This window comes from Crotalus tigris, unplaced genomic scaffold (assembly GCF_016545835.1).
Source record: "Crotalus tigris isolate CLP2741 ecotype Arizona unplaced genomic scaffold, ASM1654583v1 scf7180000017731.4096049, whole genome shotgun sequence".
Lineage (NCBI taxonomy): Eukaryota > Metazoa > Chordata > Lepidosauria > Squamata > Viperidae > Crotalus > Crotalus tigris.
Window position 1 is genome coordinate 1,243,739 of NW_024096599.1, and position 27,627 is coordinate 1,271,365.

A 27,627-nucleotide genomic window follows, 5' to 3' on the forward strand; every position below is an offset into this window, starting at 1 on the left:
GAAATTATAATTTTGTTGTTTTAATTGGTGTTTAATATTGTCTCAAGAAGTGCTAATTGATTCTGTAAAGTTCTCTAAAATCCATAACTCTATGGTCACATGACCTCAATTTGTGAATTTTGTTTTCTGATGGAAATACACTCATTGGATATGCTGGACTTGCTTAATAACTACGCTGACTCGCGTCATGGCCATTGTAAAATCAAAAATCAATTATAAAATTGAAACAGATCCAGTGGCTTAACAACAGCAATGACTTATAGCCAAAATTTGAGATCCATTGTGGTTGTAAGTCAAGGACTACTGTCCTATACTAATTAGGCACTGTAATTTGTCTTATCTGAGTTCAAAATGTAGGAAGAAGCGTTAAGTAGTCACCATCAGTTTAAATTTCCATCAGGTTGGGTCAACATAACAATTAATTATGAGAGTTTGAGTTACCTACCACTGGAATAATACATTTAACCACTATAGTTTAACCAGGTTTAATATCACATCAACATGGGGTTGTATCTAGATCAGACATGTCAAGCTCGCAATGTCACGTGATGCTGTGCAATATATCGGGACGGTTTTGCCATTGCTGGCAATGGGGTAGGCACAGCCTCCAGATGATGTGTCCAGCCCACGGGCCGGCAGTTTGACACCCCTGATCTAAATGGTTTAGAACTTTGAAAAGCAGGGTTTCTTTTGGCCATGAACTTCAGTAGTACTACAAGGGGACAGCAGTCCCTTTCTGTCCACTTGTACTACTTTCACATGGTTTCTTTGTCCTTTTCAATAACATTTAAGCTCAGAATAGTTAAAAAAAGCTTATCTGCCTTCTCAAGCACAAATAGAATTCTTTATCTAATTTACAGTATCTGCTGAAAATATCCTTGTGATGCATATGCATAGTTTTAATTATTAATAACTTTTAAAATAACATGTGATTTATGAAACAGCACTATATAAACTAAGAATAAAACCAGCTGTTGGGAGTTATTGTAGATAAACATTTAGGATGAAATAGAAAATATAATATTTTGGATGTGTGGCCTTGTTCATGTTTCTTAAACTTTACAACACTCCAGAACACCAAGCAACCCTCACATACTGGAATGTTGTCTATATGTGTGTGTGTGTGTGTGTGTGTGTGTGTGTGTGTGTGTGTCTTGGAATGTGCCGATCCAGCCTTTCTGGATTCACTTCTGAAAGAAGTACACCTTCGGGAGGGGAGTGTATATTAATGGTCTGCCAGTTCAAGTACTGGCCTAAAACACTGGAATGGTGTTCATCAATTCATGCCTTCCAGATGTGTTGGTCTTCTCATAATTCTTATAATCCCCAAGTATTTCCATATCCAATATATTGGGAAAGCATCAGTTGCTATGCTTGTAAAGTTATTTAACCTACCCTAATCTAAATTTCAACAGAAGGAAACATTTGTATATCAACAAAGATAGATATGTCTGACATCAGAAATTACAAGCAGGATTATACAGTGATGGTTGAGCATATGAATAAACATAATCAACAACACTTATGGTGACAGAATGAAGTTGCAGATAGTCTGGGTCAGTGTCCCCAACCTTTGTGGCTTGGCGGCCCGGCAGTGGAAGAGGGCAACCAGGTCATTTGAACAGCAGGCTGGCACACACTTGTTGCCAGGTTGAGCACTGTGCCATATGCACACACGCTGGCCCGCTACTCCCGCTAGTTTAGATGCTCCCGCATGTATGCGCTGGATTGCTGCTCAAGTATCATAGTTCTAAATCGGCTTGGTGGTTGGGGATCCATGTCTATGTGAAAAATATTGTCCTTATTTTATTATTTGGATCTTAATTTAATAGATGTCTTTGCTGTTAGCTGCTTTCCCTGGGTATACTGGAACTGCAAATATAGTCAGTGAAGGGCCCTTCTGTGCTTTTAAATATAGAAAGCACTTCCTAGTTATATAGTCCCATAAGTAGTCATAAGAAAAGAACCATCCTTCTGTTCATTATTTAGTCCATTGCTCATGTACCTGTTTCCATGTTGAGAATATATGACTTATGCAGTGACTACAATATTCTGGTTTTGTTCTGAGGAATGTGGATATATTACCCTCAATAAACTCCCACATTGACTTCTGAAACACTGGGACTAATCTACAATTTGGCAGTAGCTTTCAGTTCTTTACCAGAATAAGCCTTTGTCTTGACAGACATTATACATGTCACTCTTTGCATATGTATCAATCTGTTCATATAAAACTGTGTAAAATATCAGACCTGTAGGAAGCCCTGCCTGAAATGAATGGACTTGTATGATTACATTTCTGATTTATTTATACTTAAATAATTTTGCAATGTATTTATAATTAAAGTTCAACTTAAATAATACTGCAGTCTCAGTATCCTAGAAACCAATTTATGTGGGTTCTTTGGAGAAAATATGCAAAGGAGTATGGGTTTGTATATAGGGCTTTAAATAAGATTTTAAAAATCCACAAAGTTCACTTCATTTTTCAAATTTCCTTTTTCTCTCTTTTTTTTCAGGTGGCTGTTCATTTGATGAACCATTTACATCATGTGGATATAGTCAATCTGATAATGATGATTTTAATTGGGATCAAGTGAACACATTCACAAAGCCCACAACAGATCCATGGATGCCCACAGGTAGTTTTTATTGTAAATAATATTTTTAATCTGTCTTTATCATATTTTATATAGGAATATCATAAATACATTTTCTTCCTTTAGTTACATTGTTGTTTAGGAATACTAAAAATCTGGAATATCTGTATATCTGGAATTTAAAATGTATCCAAATGAGAAACTGTTTGCTTTCTTCCATTAGCATTATAGTTAATTGTTTATGTAATCTCATCCAGGTTACAGGTCTTCTAGATGTAATGTCATATCAAAAGAATATTGTACTCTACAGAAATAAGTATAATCAGAAACCACCAAGACCAGTAAAAAAAAAATCCTACTTTACATGGTGTTGTAATTTGAAAATAAAGCACTCTACTTCTTATAGATCAGCAGTTCTCAACCTGTGGGTCGCAACCCCATTTGGGGTTGAGTGACCATTTCACGGGGGTCGCCAAACAACGCGATCCGCCATTTTTTCTGCCATTTTTCCCCTTTTCCGCCATTCTTTCCCCTTTCCTTCCTGCTACTCCCTCTTATTCTATTGGCTTTCGAAAGCCAATAGAATAGACTCTCTTGAACAGAGTCTAATTCTATTGGCTTTCAAAAGCCAATAGGAATTGTCCAGGGCTGTCTCTGCCCTGCTGAGCCCGCCAAAAGCCCCAGTCTGCAAACGGTGCTGCAAGGGGAACAGTCTGCAGAGCTTTCCTCCCTACTGAGCAACTAAAAAGTAAGTAAAAGAGGGGTGGGAGGTGGGAGGCCGGTGGGTGCAGGGAGGGTTGCTGGCGCGCGTGGGGCCCAGCAGGTACCTTACCTGCCTTGGGATGGGCCAGCTGGTGGCCCAGCCGGTGGTTGCCCTGCGCCGCCACTGCTGCGGCCGCCCAGGAGCACCTGGGCCTGCCTGCCACCACCCCAAATGGGCGGTGGCCAAAATAAGCCTAGCAGGGCAGCGGCGGGCGCAGGGAGGGTTGCTGGCGTGCATGGGGCCCGGCGGGTGCCTTACCTGCCTTGGGCTGGGCCAGCTGGTGGCCCAGCCGGTGGTCACCCTGCCTGCCGCGGCCGCCCAGGAGCGCCCGGGCCTGCCTGCCACCGCCCCTTGCCGGCTATGCCTCAGCTGGTACAGGGAGCGGCACCACACATGCGCGGCGCTCCCGGGTCGGTATTCCTCAACTTACGACCGGGGTCGCGGCTATAAAAAGGTTGAGAACCACTGTTATAGATATTTATAGATTAATTAAAAGTTCAGAACTTATTCTGCTAGACAATATCTACAATTCTGTGGGAATATTTGTGAATATTCACAATTTAGTATAACCACTTGTGACATAAATCTTAGTGGTTCTGGAAGAGACCAGAAGTCACCATGATATTTGAATTTTGCATTACAATATCAGCAACTTGCTTTAAAAATCTACTTCACCCCAGTGATGTATAAGAGCATCATTGCCATAAATGGATTCTGATAATTACCTCAAAAAGATAAGTTATGCCTTCCTCCAGAAGTAAAAGAGGATTTTATCTGTATAAAGTGTCAGTTTGTGGAAATTCTGAAACCAAACTTTTGTTGTGGTTTTTTGTCTGGATTTCCTATTCTGTTCAGCATTTGCTGGTGAATTGGAAGCTATAATATCATGGATATCCCTCATTTGTCAAGATGAAGACACCCTCAGTAGTGTGGATACCACTTCAGGAAGGGAAGGCATTTTATAATTTTACCAAAGTTGAGAATAAAGCAGCTGTCAACACATCACTGTCAGAAGCAAACTAGCACAACACAGGCTTTTCCCTATATCCTGATAACTAACTCTAGCCTCCGAAGAAGTTTCTACAAAGACCTTCCATAGATGAAGTGTGTTTTCTTCAATACTTTCAAAATTAATATAAATAGCAATGGAGATAATGGACATCCTTGTCTCGTACCCTTTTTTATATTCACATTCTCTCTGAAGTCTCCATTTACAATTACTTTAGCTGTTTGTCTAAGATATAATGTTTTGATTATATTTATAAACTTTTCTCCAAAGTCCATATAATGTAATCATTGTTTCATAAACTGCCAATTAAAATTATCGAAAGCTTTCTGTGCATCTAAGAAAATTAGTGCCATTTTTCCCCTGGATGCATTTCATAATATTCCAATGTATCCAAAATAATTCTTAAGTTATTTTTTATTTGTCTCTAGCCACATCTCATTTTGGCATGTACACTGTACCCCAAGTTCTCAAATCCAAGATATAACAAAAAGATTGAAGACTGGCTGATTAAGACCTTTTCTCCTTCTCCATAGAAGCACCAATGATACTACAAGCCATGGTCTCCAAGTGATTTCAGGGCTTTAAGGAGGAGAGTGAAGGAGTTAAGATGATGTTTTAGTAATGCTTCCAATAGAAGGCAAAAGTCCAGCAAGAGAAATAAATTTTAAAACAAGTTGCTGGTTGCAATATTGGTACAAGGGATAGAGATTTGGATTTTTGAACAATGATTCAAGCTTGAAGGAGGGGATGCTGTTTGAAAAGATGAAAGTCATTTCACTAAGGGGAGAAAATACATTTCTGGATGATGACTAATCAACCTGCTCAGTAAGTATTACACTAGAATACAAGAAAGGGAGTGGGTGAGTAACAAATTGGCAAGTAGTAGCCTATGTCACTTTGCGCCAGTCACATCCTCAACCTTGGGAAGAAGATAGTTGCTAGGAGTCAACACTGGCTCCAATGCAGACCTCCTATGAGTACAATGATAAGCTGATGTCCTGCTGGCTAATTGTGAGGAAAGTTGTGGCTGGATGGCAAAATCTCTCTGGAAGAAGGAAAAATTGCGGAGATTAACTACATGACTCTGGACAGTTTCTCCTTCTGCATAGATCATGTTGACTCCTGACAACTAACTTCCCAAGGCTAAGGTGTTGAATTTAGAAATGAACATGTTTTGAAGCAAAAATCATGTCCCGGTACTCATCTTTCTCACAAGGTGAACTTGCTGGCATCAGCTGTCTTGTTACTTGCTACTCCTTCTGACTGAAATAAAGGGTTACCTGGTAAATCATATGGTTTGTTCAGTACTTATCATTTCTTCTCAGAAAGAAATAGTGACAACTAACAAGGTACTATTGTACTTGATGTAAGGGTATGGCAGTAGAGTAGATTTTGTGGGAGGTGCTCTTCTGGAGGTGTTCAAGAAGACTAAACATCTAGCTAGACATCTAGCTTTGTTTTCCTGCAATTTTCAGAGAATTCATCTCAATTATTTTACCCTTATATGTATAATGTTATGATTAATTTTGATTATGATAGTAACATTTACTACAAATTAAACTTAAAGAAAAATAGAAAGTAAAAGATAAAAAGAAAAATAAAGAGAAAGGTAAGAGTATAATAAAGAAAAAATATAAAGAAGTGACTTTGAATCTTAATCACAACATGTATAAACAAATTTAGTAATTTTTCATCCTCTAAATTTTTCTCTTTATCCCACATCCCATCTCTTGCCTATTAAACATTATCCTTTCAGTCCTGGTATCAGGAGAAATTCCATAAAGGGTACAGCCTGAAAAAACAACTTACTTTATTTTACTTTGATAAATAAACTAACTTTATGTCCCTTTCTTTTACTCAAACAATCTTAATCTTTAATGCATTGAAATATTATAGAATTTGATTTTTCTTTATTTCTTCTTCTTCCCATTGCAGAAAGTTCTTCAAAGCTTTAACTAGACTTTTTTGTAAATTCAGTAGAAAAAAATTATCCAGGTCATTCTTCTGGTTTGTCATTTGTATTTTCCTTTTAGATTTTAAAACTTCAGCCAGTTTCAATTATTACAATTATTTTCTTGCCCTGTCCATTGTAAGTCTAATTTCAATACCATCTTTATCTTGTCAAATAAAATTCGTTCTATATCTGACATTTCTTCAATAACATGTGTTGGGCATAGTTTAGCCATAGTCAGGACGCATCATTACTGGCATTGTGGATATTATGGCTTCTATTTTCTGATTTCATTCTTCAAAAATCTCCTTCAGTATTTTTATTGTCATAATAGTTTACATCATTTTACATTTCTGTGTGTATTCATCTATACACAAACTGATCTACATACCCTGAATGTTATTGCAGATTGGAACTCAGTAGTAATAAACAGAATATTTTAGCATTATATTTAGGTCTATTTCTACTTTTAGCACTATCCAATTGCTTTCTATAAATATAAACTGAACTCAGTAGTTCCTTTTCAAAAAAAAAAAGCAAAATGAAAAGAATTTGTAATGACATTCCAATTTTCTACAATGCGATATGCCTTAGTGAGTGAATTAATGACTATTTATGTTTCATATTCAATTAGGCATATTGCAGAAAATAACTTTATTCCCACTTCTAAATGTTGTAGTATTCAGACCTTTTATTCATTTAATTTAGTTTAATTTTGGTAGAATATTTTACTATACATTGTGATTGTCAGGTGCAAGAAACCAGGAACCAAGATTGTTCAAATGAGTACAAGTTTATTCCCTGCTAGCTCTCTACAGGAATCTGAACTAATACTAATGGTAAGGCAAACTTGCAATAGATAAGAATCAACGGAATTCAAGGAGGGCTGAATCTCTTGTGGGTGCAAAGGGACTCCAAATTGATGACCCACCTTTCTATAACCCGCACCCCTAGAGTACTTCTGATATATTCTCGCAACCCTTACAAAAGTTCGAAATAACGGCAATGAATTATACATATACACTATAATTTTGAAATTACTAAACCCAAGTTTTCGCACACCCTGGAATATCGTCTCGCACCCTCGGCTGGGAACCCCTGTCTTACACAATTTTTCTCATTAGGCATTATGACATACAGTGATATTTAGAGCTAACTGATACCCTTTATCACTTTAAAGATAGGTTTTACACCGTGTTGTTCTCTGGCTCTGAGAACCAATGGTTAAATTTTCTGGAATGTTGTGAACCAGGTGAGATCAATGCTGAGCCATTACACCTGGCTCATCAGTCATCTGTTTTCAGCTACTGATGCATGGGCAGCAGGCTGGCAGAGCTAGTTTCTAAGCATTTGTGACCTACTGTACATCATAAGATAATAATTCTTACTCCTTTCATATATCCTTTCCCGCCCCTAGGTTTTCCATCTACTTTCCATTTTAGGCTTTGTTGCTTATGTCAGTGGTAGTTGCATTCTGGCCAGAGGCAAATTTCATTGAGCAATGTCTTCCTTAGATATTTTAGATTCTGCATTGGCTCCATTTTTGACTTGGCTGCCACTTGTTCTTTTTCTTTTTTTATCTTTTTGGCAGTCCCTTGCAACAGGCAATTATTCTGGTTGCAACCTATTACCATATCCCAGTGAAGTTTCTCCTATCTACCCTGCTATCCCCAGCTCCTCTAAAAAAAGGTTAGATGAACATCTCTCAATGGCAGCATAGATTTTACTTAGTACATTTTGCAGTGTCAAATAAGGATGGCAAGGGAAGTCCATTCTGGGTCTGGGCAACAAAAAATTAGCTACCAGTTCTACTGAAGTGGTGCGAACCAGCTGAATCCCACCACTGCTTTCAGTAAGATTAGCTACATACATACAGACACATTTATTTATTTGTCTAACTATTTATAGAGCCACCCATCTCATTAGAAAATAACTCTGGAGAGTGTATAACAAAATATATTTATTTATTAAATGTATAATAATTATAACAAGTACATTTGAGACTCTTATTTAGATGATTGTATTTGTACAATTTTATGGTGCCATCTATTATGCAGTTTGGATTATAAACCTGAATAAGAGAATAATCTTAGAGTAATCAACAATTTGATGTCCACTGATTATAAATCTCCATCAATGCTTGTCTCATACTGTAGTTGCTTAGGCATATGACATTTTGAGCAGAATAGTATTGGCCTTTATGAAGTTGTAGAAATGGGCAGTTGTGGTTGTACTTTCACTCCTTACTAAATCTATGGGGTATTCAACAGATAACACTTTTCATGTTAAAGCATCCATAGTTTGCTCCTTAGAAATCAGTTCAGAGAATCCATTAGCAGTCATCTCCTTGTTCTTTTTGATAGTAGTATTACTTGTTTAAGTCTTACTAATGTGCCAAGTATGAGTTGACATAATCATTGTTACATGCTGCAAATGTGGGTAATCAGGTAATAGAAAATTAAACCAATAAACCAGGATTAAAATTTGATTAAGGTAAAAATATTAAGGTCTTCCGGTGGATCTGCGCGCGCGATGGCGGCTACTTTGTAGCTGTCCTCCTGGGTAAGTGTTTGAATCTCTATGAACAGCGGCCATCAGCTGTTCAGCAGTTCAAAATCCCCCTCCCGGGCAAAGGGGGGGGAAAGGGTTGTCTGAATAGTGGTAGAGCCACTCTCATGTACCCCCAAGGCTTTTTTTTGGGGGGGTGAGAGGAGTGCTCCCACGGAGTTCAGACTGTCTCCGCTTCCCAGCTGCTTTTGTCCCTAGGGACAAAACAAGCCGCTGCAACCACCTCCGCGATTAAAGTGATCTGGTGAGTTTTTTTTAGAGGCGGACAGAGCTGAGTAGAGGATTTAGCTTTTGCTTTCTTTGATTTTATTTGGATTTTAAGTTTAAAGATTTACTTTTACTTTTATATTCCCTCTTCTTATTTTTTTTCTTTTGTTGAAAGGGAAAGTAAAATGGCGATCGGCAAGCCTTTTGTTTTTTTTTTTTTTTTTGGGAAGGTAGAATGGCGATTGGCAGGCTTTTTGGTGTTTTTTTTTATCCTTTTCCTTTTTTTTTTAATGATTGGAACGGAATGTGGATTTGATTTTGATGTTGGGTTTGGATTTTAGAAGCATTATTATTTTTGTTTAACTTCTTTGTTTTGCTTTTTGTACTTTTAAAAAAAATGGAATGGATTTTTTCTATTTAATTATTTTTTTCTTCTTCCCTTTTCTTTTTTTAACTCCTTTCTTTTTATTATAATGATCTCCTTTTGAAGGATTTTTTGATTTTTTGGAGTTAATCTCTCTTTTTCTTTTGTTTAATTTTTGTAATTTTTAAGAAGGAGTAAAGATTTTTCTAAGATGGCTCCAAAGCGTTCAGTATCTTTTTGTTATAATGATCTCCTTTTGAAGGACTTTTTGAATTTTTTTTGGACTTAATCTCTCTTTTTCTTTTGCTTAATTTTTGTAATTTTTAAGAAGGAGTAAAGATTTTTTTTAAGATGGCTCCAAAGCGTCCAGTAATTCCTACAGCTCCTAAGGTGGTTTCTTCTTCGGTGTTATCATCAGTGCAACAACCTAAATCAATAGCTTCACCCTCTTCCTTGGTACAGCCAATAATTGTGAAGGATTTGCAAGATATGATGGGAAATGTTATATCTCAAATTAGGGCAGAAATGAAAGAGATTTTAGAGGAAAATAATAAGATTTTGAGGCAAGAGATAGTTTTGGCTCTAAAAGGAGTTGCCTCTGTTCTTGAAAAGCTGAACTCTCGTGTAGAAGAGGTAGGAGAAAAAGTGGAATTGATGGAGGGAAAATTTGAAAGCATGGAAAAAGAAATGGAAAATGAGATTCTTATGCTTCAATATAGACAAATGGAATATGCCTTAAGAATCAGAGGTTTGGGAGAGTCTGTGCAAGGAGATCTGAGAGAGATGGTTGCAAAGGACTTTGCTGTGATTTTGAATAAAGAAAAAGAGGAAATACTTAGTGAAATTGAAAAATTATTTAGAGTTAACTCTGTGGTGGCAGTGCAAAAGAATTTGCCAAGAGATGTGGTAATTTACTTTGGGAAAAGATCCCTGCGCAACGAAATTATACAAGCTTTTTATAAGAAGAGATTTCAAATTGCTTCACAAGATGTTATAATTCTAAAGGAGATCCCATCTAAAATTTTAAGAAGAAGAAAGGAGTTTGCTTTTTTAGCAGATGAACTTAAAAAGAGATGAATCTTGTTCAGATGGGATGTTCCGATTGGAATGGTGGTGAACTACCTGGGGATATGTTATAGACTTAATACTGTTTCTCAAGCAAAAGACTTTTATACTTCGGTCCTGGGGGTATGTTCATCGCCATCTATTAAGTTTAAAGTTTTGGAAGAAAAGAAGGTAGAATTGCAGTCTGAAGAGCCTATACTTATGAAAATTGGGAAACCTCAGTTTGAGGGGCCTCAACAAGTTGAGATGGAGGAGCAGAGGATAACCTGTGCAACATATAACTGTAAAGAAAAGGAGCAACAGAAGAAGGTTAAGGAAGCCTCACAACTATTGGTTTCTGAATCTGCGGGAGAAGTAGGATTTATAAATTTTTGGGAGCAACCTTTAAGGGTAGAACTGCAGTCTGAAGAGCCTATATTAATGAAAAATGGGAAATCTCAGTTCGAGGGGCCTCAACAAGTCGAGATGAAGAAGCAGAGGACAACTCGTGCAACATACAATCGTAAAGAAAAAGAGCAACAGAAGAAGGAGTTTAAGGAAGCCTCAGAAGTATTGGCTCCTGAGTCTGTGGGAGAAGCAGGATTTATAAACTTTTTGGCGCTACCTTTAAGGGCAGATTTCAAAGCACTTCTTTCGAGATTTATGGATAAGAGAGACTAACAAGGATGGAGATCGAATGAAAATTCTAGATAAGAAGTTTAAGTTTAAGTACTTAGTTTAAGTATTCAAAAGAGTACTGAGTCTGTGGGAGAAGCAAGATTTATAAATTTTTTGGAGTTAGCTTTAAGGGCAGTTTTCAAAGCACTTCTTTTGAGGTTTATGGACAAGAGAGACTGATAAGGAATATGTTTATTGTGGATGGAATTTGTTATTGGTAAAGATTTAAATGTGTATAAGGGAATTTTAATGTTTTAAGTAATGTTTAAATTTGTGTTTTGGAGGGAGTTTATAAAGAATGATGGATAATAATATAAGTATGATATGAAAATGTTCAGAGTATATTATAATGTGTTTAATGATTGGGTTTTATTATTATTATTATTTTTAAGAGAAGATAACTTGTTTAATTAAATGTACCTAGATTTGTTTAGGATTTATATGTCTTTTAAGTTTTTTTTTTATATAGGAGAGAAGATTATGGAGATTGAATGAAAATCTTAGATAAGAAGTTTAAGTTTAAGTATTTAGTTTAAGTATTCAAAGAGTATTTAGTTTTAATGGTATAATGAAGGTTTATATGTTTATTTTTGTGTTCTAGGATAAAGAAAGAGGGAGAGATTAGATTTTATATTGTAGGTATAGATATTCAAAGAAAGTAATGTTTAAATTTGTGTTTTGGAGGGAGTTTATACAGAATGATGGATAATAATATAAGTATGATACTAGAAAATGTTTAGAGTATATTATAATGTGTTTAATGATTGCAATTATTATTTTTTAGAGAAGATAACCTATTTAATTTAATGTATTTAGATTTGTTTAGGATTTATATGTGTTTTAAGTTTTTCTTTTCTTTTTCTGAAAAATTTTAATTAAGGTAAAAATATTAAATAATGAGATGAACATAAATAGACTTGCTTGTGATCTTGAAGATAAAACATTGGCAGTTGGCTTCCTTCATGATTAGTGAAATTGCAGTAACTGGTTGTAGCACTGGATATACAGTGTTCTTCTAAGCTATGCCCAAATTTGCATATTATTTTTTCTCTGTGTTTTAACTTTTTCTATTTCTATTGTAATTATTTATTCATAGTTGTTATATTATCAACTGTGACTTTATAAAGCATTGAAACCATATTTTTCCTTCCTAGAGTGGGAGGTGCAAGTTACAGGAAAACATAGCCCTTTTATAAAAATAATGAGGATGTAAAAATAATAGGAGCAATTACTTCTTTCCTGAAGAAGATGTGCTCTGTTCCTAATTTGACTGCAGTTATTAATGATCAGAATGTGGGCTGAGATATCAGCATTATTCAAATGTCATTAAAAGTAAAAAAAAAAAAAAAAAAAAAAAGACCTGATCAGTAGCTTTCTTTTTTTCAGCTTCTTATTCCTCAAACTTACTCATTTTAAAATACAGATTCTATTGGTGGTGGTGGTATTTTGAAAGCTTCTTGGACTTTTCAACTCATTTACTCTCAATATTGTATTTTTAATACAACTTGAATTGAAAGTCTTAGATGTAAAATATAGAAACTTCTATTTCAGAATGTGGCTGAAATAGATATCAGGAGAAATGTCAGATAGAACAAAATTTTGCCCGTTGTTCACTCTTCTTTGGAAAAAAAATAAGAGGAGCTGGATAAATGTTTCATTTACTTCTAAACTGTACATGGTATTTTTCTCTTGTTTAAAAAGCTTAGTTAATTTACAGCAGAACAGGGCCCTGTGTAAAGAAGGGGCTCCTTTGTTGTGTTTTCAAGATCGTCCATGTGGCCAGATCAAATTACTAAATAGGAATAAGTAGAGTAATTAAAAATGTGTATTGTATAGATTCTAATGCAGACCTACACAAAATGTCCTTTTGGATCTCATATTCAAACCAGTCATGTTCACCCAAAGATGTTTGAAATTTGTAAAACTGCATTTAATAAATTTTCATAATAGTTCAGGAAATATTGAAGAAAATGTTGAAGAAAAACATTTTGCCATAGTGCAATTTTATTTAAAACAATACAGATTAGGAAGAATGTTGATGAAATACATCTGAATTTTAAAAGTCCCAAAGTAATGAAGAAGCAAGATAATATTAATTTAAATCAACAAATTCCACTGTCCCTATTATCCAGTGACCTATTTCACAAACAAAAATAAGAGAATTTTAAAATATTGGCTAGTCAGAGAGGACTTATAGTTCCTCATAACTGTGAGCTGTTCTGTGTAGGTGCTTTTTTAGTGTTATAAGCCATACTTATATCAATCAGGAAAAAAAATCTTAATGCTTAATTTGTTACCAGATTCTTGGATTCTACACCTATGCAACAGCTGTTTCCTTTTTAAGTGCTTCTGAATGTGAAATTGGGAAATCATAACATTGGAAAAGCACTACAGTCTCACAGTGCCAATGAAGGAGAATATTTGTGGCTCAGGGTTGAAATGAGGAGTCCTTCCTGCTCTCTGAGCTTGCCTGTTTTCTTGCAAATGTTTCATTACCCTAACTAGGTAACATAATCAGTGCTAATAAGTAGTGCTGTTTGCTGTCAGTTTATATTTGATGTCTGTCTGGGGGGAGGGGTCCTAGGAATCCTTTGGTTGGGCTGTTTACTAATGGCTTTTTGACAGTTTCTTGATTGGGGTATTGTTTACTTTATTGTTGATCTGAAGTTGACCTTGGAGTTAATCTATGCTGATCTGAGTGCTGATTACTGGTGGGGGGGTGCTGGCGTCTTTCTCTTTGGGGCTGGTTGATTGGCTCTTTTTCATAGTCTATAGATGTTGTTAATGTCTATGTGTCTATTGATGGCTGATTTGTCAAGAGTGCCAGACTTCTAGAAATTCCCCAGCATTTTTGGATTTGGCCTGGTCTATGATTGTCACATTTTCCCAATGAAAACTATGGTTAAATCTATCTATATGTTGTGAAATTAAATAATTTTCAGACTTCCTGTTTGATGTCACAGCATGATGGGTGCAGGAAGATGGGGCTCCGTCTTCTGCGGTCGATTTTGCCCCGCTGGGGATCCTAAAAAGGGTCAAAGGTCACCCTGAAGAGGCGATAGAGAAGGAGGGGACCTTTGTTGATCGTGAGAGGGCAGCGGCCCTTCCGATTGATCTAAGGAAGCCCTCCAAACTGGTGGGGGAAAGGCTGGCTACATTCTTGTGGTCAGTCAGAAGCTGCCGACATCCAAAGAAAATAAGCATTAACCAGCAACTTTCAAGCAACCAGCAATGTTTAGGAACTGGGTGAGACCCTATCTTCTCTTTATGACTTTAAGATTTTTTCCTGGGAAAAAAACGCCCAAAGCAAAGAACCCTCCCAATTTCCACCCCATTCCCTCAGGAGAAGAAAAGTGCCAAATTAATTGCTTGGGGGAAAATAGAGAAAATTACAAGATTAATTTGGAAGCAGTACCCATATATAACTTTGAAATTGTGGGGACTAAAAGTGCTTTTAATTTTTTTTTTTTTAAAGAGACTTAAAAAGCTTTAATGTAAGTTTGGATGTCAAAAACTGGAAGATGATGTCAATGACATCTAGTGGAGAACTACAGCACTACAATTTATTTTGCCTAAAGGAAACTTGGCTGGAAGCCAAGACTCAGATAAGACTTGTTGTTTCCAGAAAGTTTCAGTTTTCAATACTGCAGCTGGGAAAAGGGGAAAGAAAACCCCTCTTCGGCTGCTTATCTGTATGGTAGAGACAATAAACTATTTTGAAACTGGCATGCCTAGACTATGAATATAAATACTAACTGACTTTTAGAGTTGTGTCATGGAGCTATTTCCCTATAGAAGAAACATACATTATTGATTGAGATGATGGAATACTTTGGACTATAAACAGTGGTGGTATTCAAATATGTGAATAATCGGTTTTCTGTGTGGATGCTGCTTCCGGAAGTCCATTCTGGGCCTGGCCAACAAAAAATTAACTACCGGTTCTGCCGAAGTGGTGTGAACTGGCTGAATCCCACCACTGACTATAAACCTTTGATTGATGAACAATTTTTAATTGATCTTTTCTCTCTGGACAGAAAGGATTTGTTTTTCATTGGACAGAAAAATTTGAAAAATTCAAACTTTACTTATATTTGCCGAAGGGAGACTTAAAGAGGGACTGATAGGCCGGCTGGATAATTAGGAGTTCAAATGGCAATTGACTGAAACTTTTTAAATCCCTAAATAGATTGGATTATAAAACAAAATGCATGCTTCAAATGGCAAAAGAACCATCCCTAACACCTGTCTCCAAAGCCCCCAGCTTGACATATCAACAAGAAAATGTTGATGAATTTCAGAAAGAAATTATTTCTATATTAAAATCAATATAAGAGACAATTGCCTTAGCTCATGATGAGACTAAAAACAACATAAAAGAGATAAAAAAACAATCTAAATTTACAAACTCAGAAAATGACTACAAAGAAGGAACTAGTAATCCAGAGAATAGAAGGAAAATCAGAGGAAGCAGATCCAAAAATGGAGAACCTAAAAAAAGGAAATAACAGACAGACTCAGACAAATGAAGAATTAGAAGATGTAGTGATAATATCGAAAATGGAAAGGATATCTTACCTGTCAAGATCTCAGAACACACTTGAGGATAAGAAAGAAGAGCTGATTGAATGGAAGACAGAGCTGTTAAGAGAATTGTGGAAAACTGGAGAAGGAGGGAGGCTGTATTATATTTTGCATCTTGAATTGCATCTGGAAGCAAACTGGCAACCAACGTAGCTCACAGAACAGAGGTGTAACGTGTACCATCTTAGAAGCACATATAACTGTCCACAGTTATATTTTGCACCAAATGAAACTTTCAGATGTTCTTCAAGGCAGGCCTTTACAGTAATCCATTCTGGAGGTGACCAGGGCATGAGAGACAGTGATGTTTTTTTGACTAGTCTAAGGATACCATATTTGCTGAATAGGAAGAAGGTTGCGCTTCCTTCATCCTACTTGTGAACTAATAGGAATTTTCATTAACAAGCACAAATTCCATATGTATGGGTAGAGCTTGGGTCCTTCTTTCCCTTCTTCTGTCATCTCAGAGAGAGGTACCTGGCCATTATATAAGCTCAGCTTTTTATAGAGGCTGTTCATGCTATTCTGCAAGCAGGAGACATTATTGGGATCCTTTGGAAGCCTGTTTAAAAATCCCAAAGGTGTTTTTTTCAGGAGGCAACTGTACTTTGTTGTGTTTCTTTTGAAGAAATTTCACTTCACACCCAAGAAGCTTCTTCAGCTCTTGACTATATGGTGGGGAGTGGAAAGATTTGTATTGCTTGCAGACAGCAACTAAACATCTGTCTGCAAGCAACATAAATCCTTCCACTGCTCACCATCTAGTCAGAGCTGAAAAAGCTTCTTGGATGAGAAGTGAAACGCCTTCAAAAGAAACACAGCAAAGTACAGTTGCTTCCTGAAAAGCAGCACCTTTGGCACAACCATACCTGGATGACTGAGAACCTTTATAGACACCTCCTTAAAAATGGAACATCTTTAAAAATATAGCCCCCTATAGGATCATGAAATGGGAAAACTGAGCCTCCTATTGGCTGGGTGTTTCTCTTAGAAGCTGCAAAAAAAAAAAAAAAACTCAGAAAGGGTAAGTTGGTTACTGCGCAGTCCTGGAGTTGGCTGAGGAACAAGCTGAGTCCTGCAAGTCCTGGGTGGCTGAGTGATTGTGGAGGGCACTGAAGTGACTATAATATTGAAATCAGGTCATATGAAACATTTGTGGAGTCTGATATAACTTTGAATGGTTACTAAGTGACCAATCATAATTTGAAGACTACCAATAATATGCATTGTGATTGAAACATGAAATATAGATTCATTCATTTTGTCCCTACTGAGTAGTTTGGAACCAAAGAGTAAAGAGAATTGAGATTGATGAACAAATGCTTTACTGAAGACTCTAATGGTTCAATTTCTGCCCACACCCCCTACAAACTTTGAAATGGACCCAGACCTCTGTGAGATTGACATTCAACCGGAAATAAATCAATTTTATCCTTCTCTAGGAGTACTCCATACAGTATAAAATCATTTAGTCCTCTTGATGTATTTTAGGATATTTTTGTTTGTTTGATTATTGGTTTATTTATTGAAATGAAATAAACCAACAAACAAAATGAAATAAACCAAGCAAACAAACAAACAAATATTCAATGAAAATTGTGGGAACTGATTGATTGTGATCTGTCACTTTAGCTTAGCTTGGAATTTGTATGTGAGCATTTCATGATCTGTGCCACAGTCAGTTCTTGGCCATGTCCTCACTAAACTCCAAAACTTTAGCCAGTAGTACAATCAATTTTATTTCCATGCAGTGTATCTGGTGATATTTAAATATACTGAACTCATTTTGGGTGTTCAAAGACTGTTTTAAAAATGAAGAAACTGTTGGATTGTCAGTAATTGATAAGTCAGTTTTCTCTTTATCCAAACTTGGATAATTGCCATTAAAAGGTTTTCCACAAAGTCTAATCGATATTTGGTCATTGATTGCATAATAGCCCACTTCTGTTCTTACTATATATTTTCTAACTATGAAAGTATCATTATTCCTTCTTTGTTTTTTATGTCTTATGTAGTTAACAATGTGATCTTCTGACTAAATTCCATCTCAGTTTGCTGATGCCTAGGACATAAATGTTTAGTTGATTCATTTCTTTTTTCACTATGTTGAACTTTGCCATATTCATTATTCTTATGTTCCATGTTCAGAGTATAATTCTATCTTTGCAGCTTCAGATTTTCTTTTCCTGAATGACAATGTGAGCAACTAAATGTCCCAAGGGCTTTAATCTAACCACATCATAAACACTATTAGTATTCTGAAATATGCTCAGCTCTTCCTCAGTAGCATGTGGAGCACCATCTAACCCGAGGGGTCCATTATCTGTCGCTATATTGTCAATCATTTTGTATTTTCTATGCATGTGATTTTCTTGACAAAATACAAGAATGGTTTGCTGTTGCCTTCTCTTGCACAGTATGAAATGATCCCTTGCCATTGTAACTACTTCCACCTCCAGCATCTTCCTATATTGCTGCTGCCATGTGCCAGCTGCTTTAGCTGGGCAGCTTGGATAACCTTCAACCCTTTATTGGACCTTTTGGGATTGTACACTCTTTGCATACACATCCTTTTTTTTTTTTTTTTTTTTTTTTTTGGTTCATCCCTTCCAGAAATGTCCCACCCACTCCAGCCACCATGATTAGGGAATACAGCAGGATTTGAAGGATATATGGAGTGTAGCAGTATAGAAAGTAAATAAATAACAGAACAACCATGTGTTTTGATAATCTGCCTAAGAAGCTTGCAAGTGACTACTCAGTAACTAACAATACTAATATCCAGATTATGTTTTTAGGAATGGATATACATCATCTTGCACAGAAATATTTATCACTTCTATAGAGTCTTCCTTGTGAAATCTAGTAAATCATGAAGGCGCAGTTGAATAAGCATGCAGTGGGTTATATTTCATAGATCTTATCAATATCCTGTATTTTCAATGTTGAAATTTTTCTACCAACTTCATGTTGTTTAATAGGCTTATCTGTATGTTTTATTGCAGAAATAGTTGAATCAAAGTTGTTGTGGATGGAAACAATTTTATCTTCATATAAACTTGCTGTTATATTAGTGTGTGTGTGTGTGTGTGTGTGTGTGTGTGTGTACTCTTCATAAACAAAAGATCTGAAAGAAGGATTAATCTGCACCCTTACCCCTAGAGGAAATAAAAATTGGAAGTGGAGTTGCATAGTCATTATTTCATTATTTTTAATGTCTGGCTATGGTAAGGATCTAAATACAAATAATCCTTGACTTATAACAGTTCATTTAGTGATCGTTCAAAGTTACAATGGTGCTGAAAAAAATGACTTAAGACTATTTCCCACACCTAAGACCATTGCAGCATCCTCAAGGTCATGTGATCAAAATTCAGACACTTGGCAATTGACTCATATTTATGATGGTTGCAGCGTCCAGGGATCACGCGATCACCATTTGCTACCTTCTGACAAGCAAAATCAATGGGGAAGTTAGATTCACTAACAATAGTTTTACTAACTTAACATCTGCAGTGATTCATTTAACAGCTGTGGCAAGAAAGGTCATAAAATAGGGCAAAAGGTACTTAACAGCTATTTAGCTGAGCAACAGAAATTTTGGGCTTAACTGTGGTTGTAAGTCGAGGACTTACGATTGGAAAGGGGCAACAATTAAAACTGAAAAACTCATTGGTTGAATCTCATGATTGCTTATCTACAAAAATTACGAATACTTTAAAAGTACAGTATCCTTGTAAAAGGTTAGTGTAGAATATCTAAAAAGAATATGAGTCGTTTATGCATGACAGATGTTACATATGATATTTTACAGATCCATGTTTTTGTTTACAAAATAAATAATTCTCAGACGTCTTAGGATTTTTGTGCAAATTTGTTGGAAAATATTTGCAGTATTGCAGATAGTAATCAGATTGAAGGAAAACAATAAAGTGAGAACAAGTTGGCATGTATAATGGGCTATGAGAATAACTTGTGGAAGTGGAAGAAGTGCCACAGCCAATGTTAAGAGAAAACTGAGTCCAAAGAAGGAATGTAATTTGAGAAAGCAACTACAACGTGACTCTCCCTAGTTCTTTTTAGGATAAAGCAGGGATGGGAGGCTCATTTCAAGATTCTGTTAGTGTAACCCTATGATAAAAGTAATTTTAGTATTCATGACTTTGGTATTCAATTCTGGTCTACCTTGCAGGGCTGACAGTATGCTTTCTATTTGGGACTAGTTAAGTGATTAATGTTCACTAGCAATTTTTCTTTTAACTTTGTATATCCTTAGCATTTTGAAATATATGACACTAGCACCTCCTGGAAATAGCATAAATAATTTTAATTAAACATCCTTTATAAAAAGCTGTATTTTTTTAAAAAAAAAAAGTAAAAAAAAAAAAATAAAAAGCTGTATTTTATTTTATATTGTTTAGGAAAAGATTAAAACTCTGATTCATGTAAAATTTTGTTTACTATACAACAGCTTTTGCCCAGCTATACTACAATTATTTACATTTGCAAGTATAAAGGCACACATCCAACCAGCATTTCAAAGCAGGATTTTATTTAATTTTAATAAAGCTGGTTAGTCAATATGGTTTTTTAATCTTTTTTGCAAAAATGCACTTTTTAAATGTATTGTTCTTCTTCTGAGACTTAATGAAGCTAACAGCAGAAAGTTTTGTATTACAAAACTTTCCGCTGCAGAGCCTGATTTTATTTTACATAAGATGTTTTAGAGGGCTTTAGTTGGTTGTTATAATTATATCATTAAAGTGATGCCATATGGTTATAATAATTTGTTGATTGTTTCTGAGATTTTTTGATGTATAGTAATCTTACTTACAGCAGCAGCCAAAAAAACTAATACAATCCTGGATTGTATAAACAAGAGGCATCGAATCAAGATTATGTGAGGTATTAGTACCACTTTTTAAAACCCTAACAAGACCATACCTAGAATACTGCAGCCAATTTTGGTCACCATATCACAAAAAAGATGTTGAGAGTTTGGAAAAAAATCAGAGAAGAGCAACTAAGATGATCAAAGACCTGGAGACTAAAACATATGAAGAATGACTGCAGGACCTGGGTTTGGCTAGTCTAAAAAGAAGAAGAAATAGGGGAGACATGATAGCAGTATTCCAGTATTTGAGTGACTGCCACAAAGAAGAAGGGGTCACATTATTCATCAAAGCACCAGAGGCAGGACAAGAAACAATGGTTGGAATCTGATCAAAGAGAGAAGCAACCTGGAATTAAGGAGAAACTTCCTGACAGTGAGGACAATTAACCAGTCGAATAGCTTGCCCCCAGAAATCGTGGGCGCTCCATCACTGAAGATTTTAAAAAGAGGCTAGACAGTCACTTGTCTGAGGTAGTATAGGTTCTCCTGCTTGAGCGGGGGGCTGGACTAGAAGGCCTCCAAGGTTCTATTTCTATTCTATTCTTTTCAGAGCTTGTATTGGTTAAACAACTTAAGAAAACCAAAAGATCCAGTAATGCAAGAAAAATCAGGAGTCAGTTACAACGTAACAGTGTAAGAACTGTAACAGCCATTGTTTGTAGGACAGACAGGCAGAAGACTAGCAAAGACAATCCATAAACACCAACTAGCATTCAGAAGACAAGATGAAAATTTCTTAATCTCATAACATAAGGATAGATTAATTATAATTTCAACTGAGAAACTTTGAGCATCCTAGTCCAAGCCAAATCCCCAAATTCTTGGGAATTCCTGGAAGTTTGGCATTTAGTCAAGTCTGCCATCAATAGATACATAGAAACAAACCATATTTGCACACCAGTCAAAAGAGTGAACAAAAACTATGCAACAAAGAAAGGACCAGAACACATCCCTTTCAGCAGCCAACACCCACATAAGCAGGAATTAAGTCCAGAAAAACAATCAAGTAGTGGATGATAGTCTAGTCAAGAAAGTACCAAAGAGAACATCCTCACCCAAACTGACAGGGCAAGCTACTGTACACAAGCAGAGAGCAAACCCCACACTTACATTGAAGATGTTACCTAGTTTGGTAATGAAATGTCTGCAAAGAAACAAGCTCAAAGATCATCAAAGATTCCATGAAGAAAAGTATCCTCTCCCATCACCAATATAAACAGCAAACTGATTATTTCATATTGAATATGCTTCAGTAATCTTCTGCTATGGATTTTGTAATTTCTGGTTTTCTTAGATACCTCCAAAACAGAAACTATTTTCTAAGTGATGTTATTGAATTATATTCAGATTTTCATAGAACGGAGGGTCAAAATAATGAATTAAAACTCCATAGCAGTCCATCTTAATTTAAATACAGTTTTGCAGTGATAGCTTATAATGGTGATCAAATATTGCAAAAGTTGTACTCTATTAATGAAGACTGATACAACCTCTAAAATATTTATTGCAAACGACCATTTGGTACAGTGTTATTATTTTACATATTAAGATTAAGTCTGCTCTGTTTTGTAGCTTGCTTTTACAAACAGATGTTTGGTATGAAAATTACCATATCCCTAATAGTAATAAAATTGTAATACGTCCTGGGTACTTTTCTAAGCTTTGCTTTTTAATTTCTAATTTATGAAGGCTATGGATCATTGTCATATTAATTCCTTAAAGCTGCCAAATTGATCTCACTCAGTAATTTTGTACCCTTGCATACAGTCTTTGGTCAAATTTCTAAAGTCTCTTTCATAACTATCTTCTTTCAGGAAGCAGCTGCTTCAGAAAAACAGAAAGACAGATTTATTAGTATTCTATATATAGTATAAAATAATTTGTACTTATTTCATATTTTCCTTCTAATTAAAAAGGTCAAGTTGAGTTAGGCAATCCAGTAAGGAAGAACAGAATAGTTGGAATTACAAGCTAATTAGTTCAGATGTGAAAAAACTAATTAAAAAGCATAGGATGAAAGAAATTAATAAAGTTCCAGCAATATAGTTTCATATTGAAGAACCCAGGATGCAAGTAACAGTAAATGAAAACCAAAAGAAGTAGAGTGCCATAAATTGAAAGTGACATTGGAAACACAATGATCAGCCAGATCAAGAGGGATGATTTTTGCAGCTAAGTAATATATACAGGTGATTATAAAAACGCTATAGACAGTAAGGAAAATGATCTTGATGAAGATATGCAACCAGGGTAACAAAACATTTGTTAAGTCAATATTACCACTATCACACCTGCAACACTCTGCTGTTATAGTCAATCTCAATAAAAATAGTTTTTGCAATTCTGTAAAATTATTTCTTACTCTTTTTTACCAAGACGCTGACAAATGCTGAGTACAGACAAAGTGGGGAGCTGCTTCTTTCTGGCTGTTTGTGGGACAAGCTGCTGTATGTTACTTCTAACTAGGATTTTAGATTTGTTCTCCACTATAATAAACCATGAGTTTAACCTTTTATGTGTTTCTCTCCTTTTTGACACTTCTGTTTATATCTGAAAACTAAGGATTTTAAAACTGACACTGGAATGGAAACTATATGGGGCATGGTTAAGTGAGTATGTCAGTTCTAATTCCACCTCAGGCATGAAAGCTGACTGGATGACAACTTTGGGCCAGTCATTCTCTCTCAGCGCATGACGTCAAGCTTGGGCAACAATTCCTGTTCCAACAATAGATCAAGATTTGATTTATCCAAAAAACCAAAAAAAGCAATGCTGCACTTATGGGAAAATGCTATGAAGAAAAATAAAGTGTAGATTGACCTCTTCCAATCAGTTGGTTACTATGTTTATCGCCAGATTAGCTGGCATAGCATGGTTAGAGCATTTATTACTCCTTTTTCTGCTGCTTGCCATGTTCCAGGGAGTAGTCCTTCAATTTGTGTAACCTTCCAATTTGGTAACGACCAGACTGCTGATCAAACTTCATTTTCTAGTACTAGAAGCCCTCTTGAGTAAGGAATATCTTCTAAAATATCTTGGATGTTGAAATCTCTACTGTATATTCCTTCCATTTTCATTTGATCTCCTTTGATTTCATTACTGTCCATTGATATCCTTTAGAAAACAGCTCTCTGACGTTGTTTTCTGAGGAATTTGTTAAATTATTGTCTTTGTTCCATAATTTATCTGGTTCTCTGTCAATGAAGTTCAGGACTTGAAAGCAATTTCTGATGTTCTCCTTAAAAATGGTGGGTATAAGTTTAGGTTCATATCATGGAAATGATTGGATTTCTTCTTATTATTCTTTTGTTGTTGTTCTTCAGCTTAAGTTGGGACTTGTACATGAGAGTTTGTGATCTGTTCCATAATCAGCACCTGGCCAAGAGCTTCATGGTATAATTGAACTCCCTCAACTCTTTTTAGCAATAATAGAGACAATTTGATTTTTACATATTCTTGTGATGTCCAATGTATGGAGGCATAGTTTTGGTTGTTTGAAGATAGTGTTAGCTATGAAAAAATTATTGGAGTGGCAGAAATTTGTAAGTTAACTCTGCTTCATTTCAGTTTCCTAAGCCATTCAGTTCAGCTACATTTTCCTTTTTCATGGTTCCAACTTTGGCATTCCAGTCTCCAGTCACAAGCAGCATATTTTGCTTCCATATTCTGTCAATTTCAAATTTAACTTTATCATAGAAGCTATCAACTTCCTCTTTGTCTGTATCCGTAGCTGGATCATGAAACATGATCACAAAATCTAATTGATATTATTATTCGATTGTAGCTAAATACTGTTCTTACTATAACTTTTTAACAATAAAAGCAACACTACTTCATCTTTGTTTTTCATGTCCTGAATTATAAATACTTTGATCTTCTGGTTGAAAGGGTCCCGGTCCATGTCAATTTACTGATGCCTAAGATATCAATTTGTAGTCATTTCATTTCAACTTCCACTATGTTGAGCTTTCCTGTGTTCATGCTTCATACATTCTATATTCTTACTATAATTCCATCTTTACATTTTTATGTTATCCTTTCCTATATGATAACAGTAGCTACAAGATATCCCAAAGACTTTAATCTAGCTACATCATAAACAGTATTAGTATTTCAAAATGGCAACAGCAATAGCACTTAGACTACTTCATAGTACTTTACAGCACTCTCGGGGCAGTTTACAATGTCAGCATATTTCTCCCAACAATCTGGCTCCTCATTTTACTGACCTTGGAAGGATGGAAGGCTGAGTCAACCCTGAGCGCCATTAGGATCGAATGCCAGGCTGTGGGCAGAGTTAGCCTGCAATATTGCATTCTAACCACCGTGCCACCAGCATTACCGGGCAACCATTTTTTTAAAGTTTTGCTTCCTGAAAAACTTTTGGTGATTATGATAGACTACTTCAAACTGAACACAAATATAATTTCAGAATGACTTACTGCATATGCTTCAACAAACATTTCATGTTTTTGTATGTTTCTTTCAATGTGTGCAACATAGCCAACAGAGCCGAGGTGGCGCAGCAGTTAGAGTGCGGTACTGCAGGCCACTTTAGCTGACTGTGTTCAGCAGGTCAGCGGTTCAAATCTCACCGGCTCAAGGTTGACTCAGCCTTCCATCCTTCCGGGTTAGGTAAAATGAGGACCCAGATTGTTGGGGGCAATGTAAATATATATATACATTGCTTACTGGTGTACACCGCTTAGAGAGTGCTTGCACTTAAAGCGGTATATAAGTCTCATAAATAAATAAATACTGGAGGGTGTACATTGCCATTGTGTAAAAACAGAAGATGAAACCTTTTGCTTTCATACTGATCCCTTCTTCACAAATTCAGTCCAATTCAGTAGGTTCAATTATTATTCCATGTTCCTTAAGCCTAGATCATAGCATCAAAGTATTGTATTACTAAGTATATTAGTTTAGCCAAGTCTGCTTAGGAATAGTAGTCCAAAATAAATGTGCCTAAGATATTGCAGTCTTCATATTCCTACACTTTTAGATTTTGAACCTTAAATTAATATCCATATCATTTTTAATATGGAAGAATAATTCTGCACATATCCAAATTCTGATATAACAAGAAACAGCACTGCAGAAAAAAATGTCTTATGTGTCACATGTTCCGACTAATGAAGCACTTCAAAGAACTTTCAGGCATGTTTCCTAAAGTCTTTATTTGCAGAGCTACAAATTTTGCCGGTCACCATGTTGGACTGGTTATGCCAGAATCTGAACTTCCTGTCGCTGGCATCAAGCTTTCCTTGCTCAACCCCTCCCTTCTCATGCAGTCACAGGTCACATTATCCAATTAGTGAGAAGGTCAAACGTTTACTTCCTCTTTCTTTCCCGGGCTTTTTCCCCGCTCAGTCTAAGCTAAGTATTAACCCAATAAATGCCAGACAGTTTTGCATATTGTCAAAGCAAGAATATACAGTATTTGCAGCATTGACATTATGTATTCTATATATAATTTAAGTTATGTATTCTGTAGAACATGTCATTGAGTACATATGTAGTTCATCTGGCCATTTGATTCTGATACAGTATTCTGCATTTATTTATGTAAACTATTTGAAAAATAAACTATGCATGCAGTACACTTGGTTAATTACCATTCATTCAACAATGTATCTTTCAAAGATACAATAGGACTGGTTCTTCAAGTTACAGCTGTGGCATCATCCCCAAAGTCATTGATTGTGATTTGGGTTTGGTAGCCAGCTCACAAACTACAACAGAAGCAGGATCACCATTTGTAACCTTCACTCTCAAGTTCTGACATGGTGATCACATGATGTCATCTTTAATGACTGCATGGGATTCACTTCCACCAGACTGCCAGAACTATTGTTGTAAGTTGGCACAATCACATGACATCACACTTTATCACTGTATCTCTTAACAATGGAGCCTGACATCCCAATTATTCTAGTGAACTGAGGACTACATGTATAAGACACAGCTTGTATTATAATATTTCTTAAATGGATTATATTGATCCACACAATGATAGCAAGAGTAAATTGTGTTGTTTCTTATGGATTCTACAACTTTTTAAAAAAGAAAATATTGTTTTATTCCTTCTAATGAACAGATATAGGAAATCAAGGGAAATACTCAAAACTAGGAAGAAACTTACTTCTAGTTTGGTGGTTTAAGAAAATAATGTATTTGCTTGTTTCCCAGAGTAAATTTTATCCTACCTTGTTTTGAAATTATTATAGAATTTAGTACAATATCAGCCTACAATATGTAATTATAGTATATTATAATTTGTATGATAGTAAGGTTACAGAAAACATTTTCAGTATTTTAAATCAGTCATTTCAAATTGACATACGTTTTTCTGATCATTTCTGGAATGATCATCCTTAAAATGCTTCAGATCCAAACCATTTTTCACATTTCCATAGAACAACAAAAATTGCATGGCAGCAGAAAAAGAAGAAATTGGGAGTGGAAAGAGATCTAAATTCCAACCAATTACTTATTTTCTTTTATTTATTTTCTGCAGGATCTTTCATGTTGGTGAACACTACTGAAAGAATTGGCCAAAAAGCCCATCTTTTGCTATCACAACTAAAGGAAAATGACACACATTGCATCGATTTCAATTTTTTTGTTTCCAGCAAAAGTGGTTCCAGTCCTGGAATTTTGAATGTTTATGTGAAGGTTAATAATGGTGAGCTTGGAAGTCCAGTTTGGAATGTCTCGGACGCTCCTATTGGCATTTGGAATAGAGTGGAATTGGCAGTCAGCACGTTTTGGCCAAACTTTTACCAGGTATTGCTTTTTGGTTCTTTCACCTATGAAACATTCTTCCTCTGTTTTCAATGTTCAGTCAGTTTATATCGTAACTAATGCCCTTATTGGAGCTATATAAAATATTGTATAAAATTATTTACAAAGTAAATAAGTACCTTCTTTAAAAGAATGAAGGATGGTATTCTTCAGGTGCC

The 27,627-nt window shown here is 35.7% G+C and overlaps 1 protein-coding gene across 21 annotated transcripts in view; it reads left to right on the forward strand.

Annotated features, from left to right (window-relative positions):
• Positions 1 to 27,627, forward strand: part of PTPRM (protein tyrosine phosphatase receptor type M) — a 482,202-nt gene that overhangs the window by 131,072 nt on the left and 323,503 nt on the right. For 20 of the 21 annotated variants that reach the window (XM_039339174.1, XM_039339176.1, XM_039339175.1 and 17 more), the window contains exons 2-3: positions 2,520 to 2,642; positions 27,183 to 27,451. In XM_039339174.1, coding sequence (XP_039195108.1) covers positions 2,520 to 2,642; positions 27,183 to 27,451 — 392 coding nt within the window. The remainder of the gene's footprint in view (positions 1 to 2,519; positions 2,643 to 27,182; positions 27,452 to 27,627) is intronic. The other variant, XM_039339195.1, reaches the window with a different exon arrangement.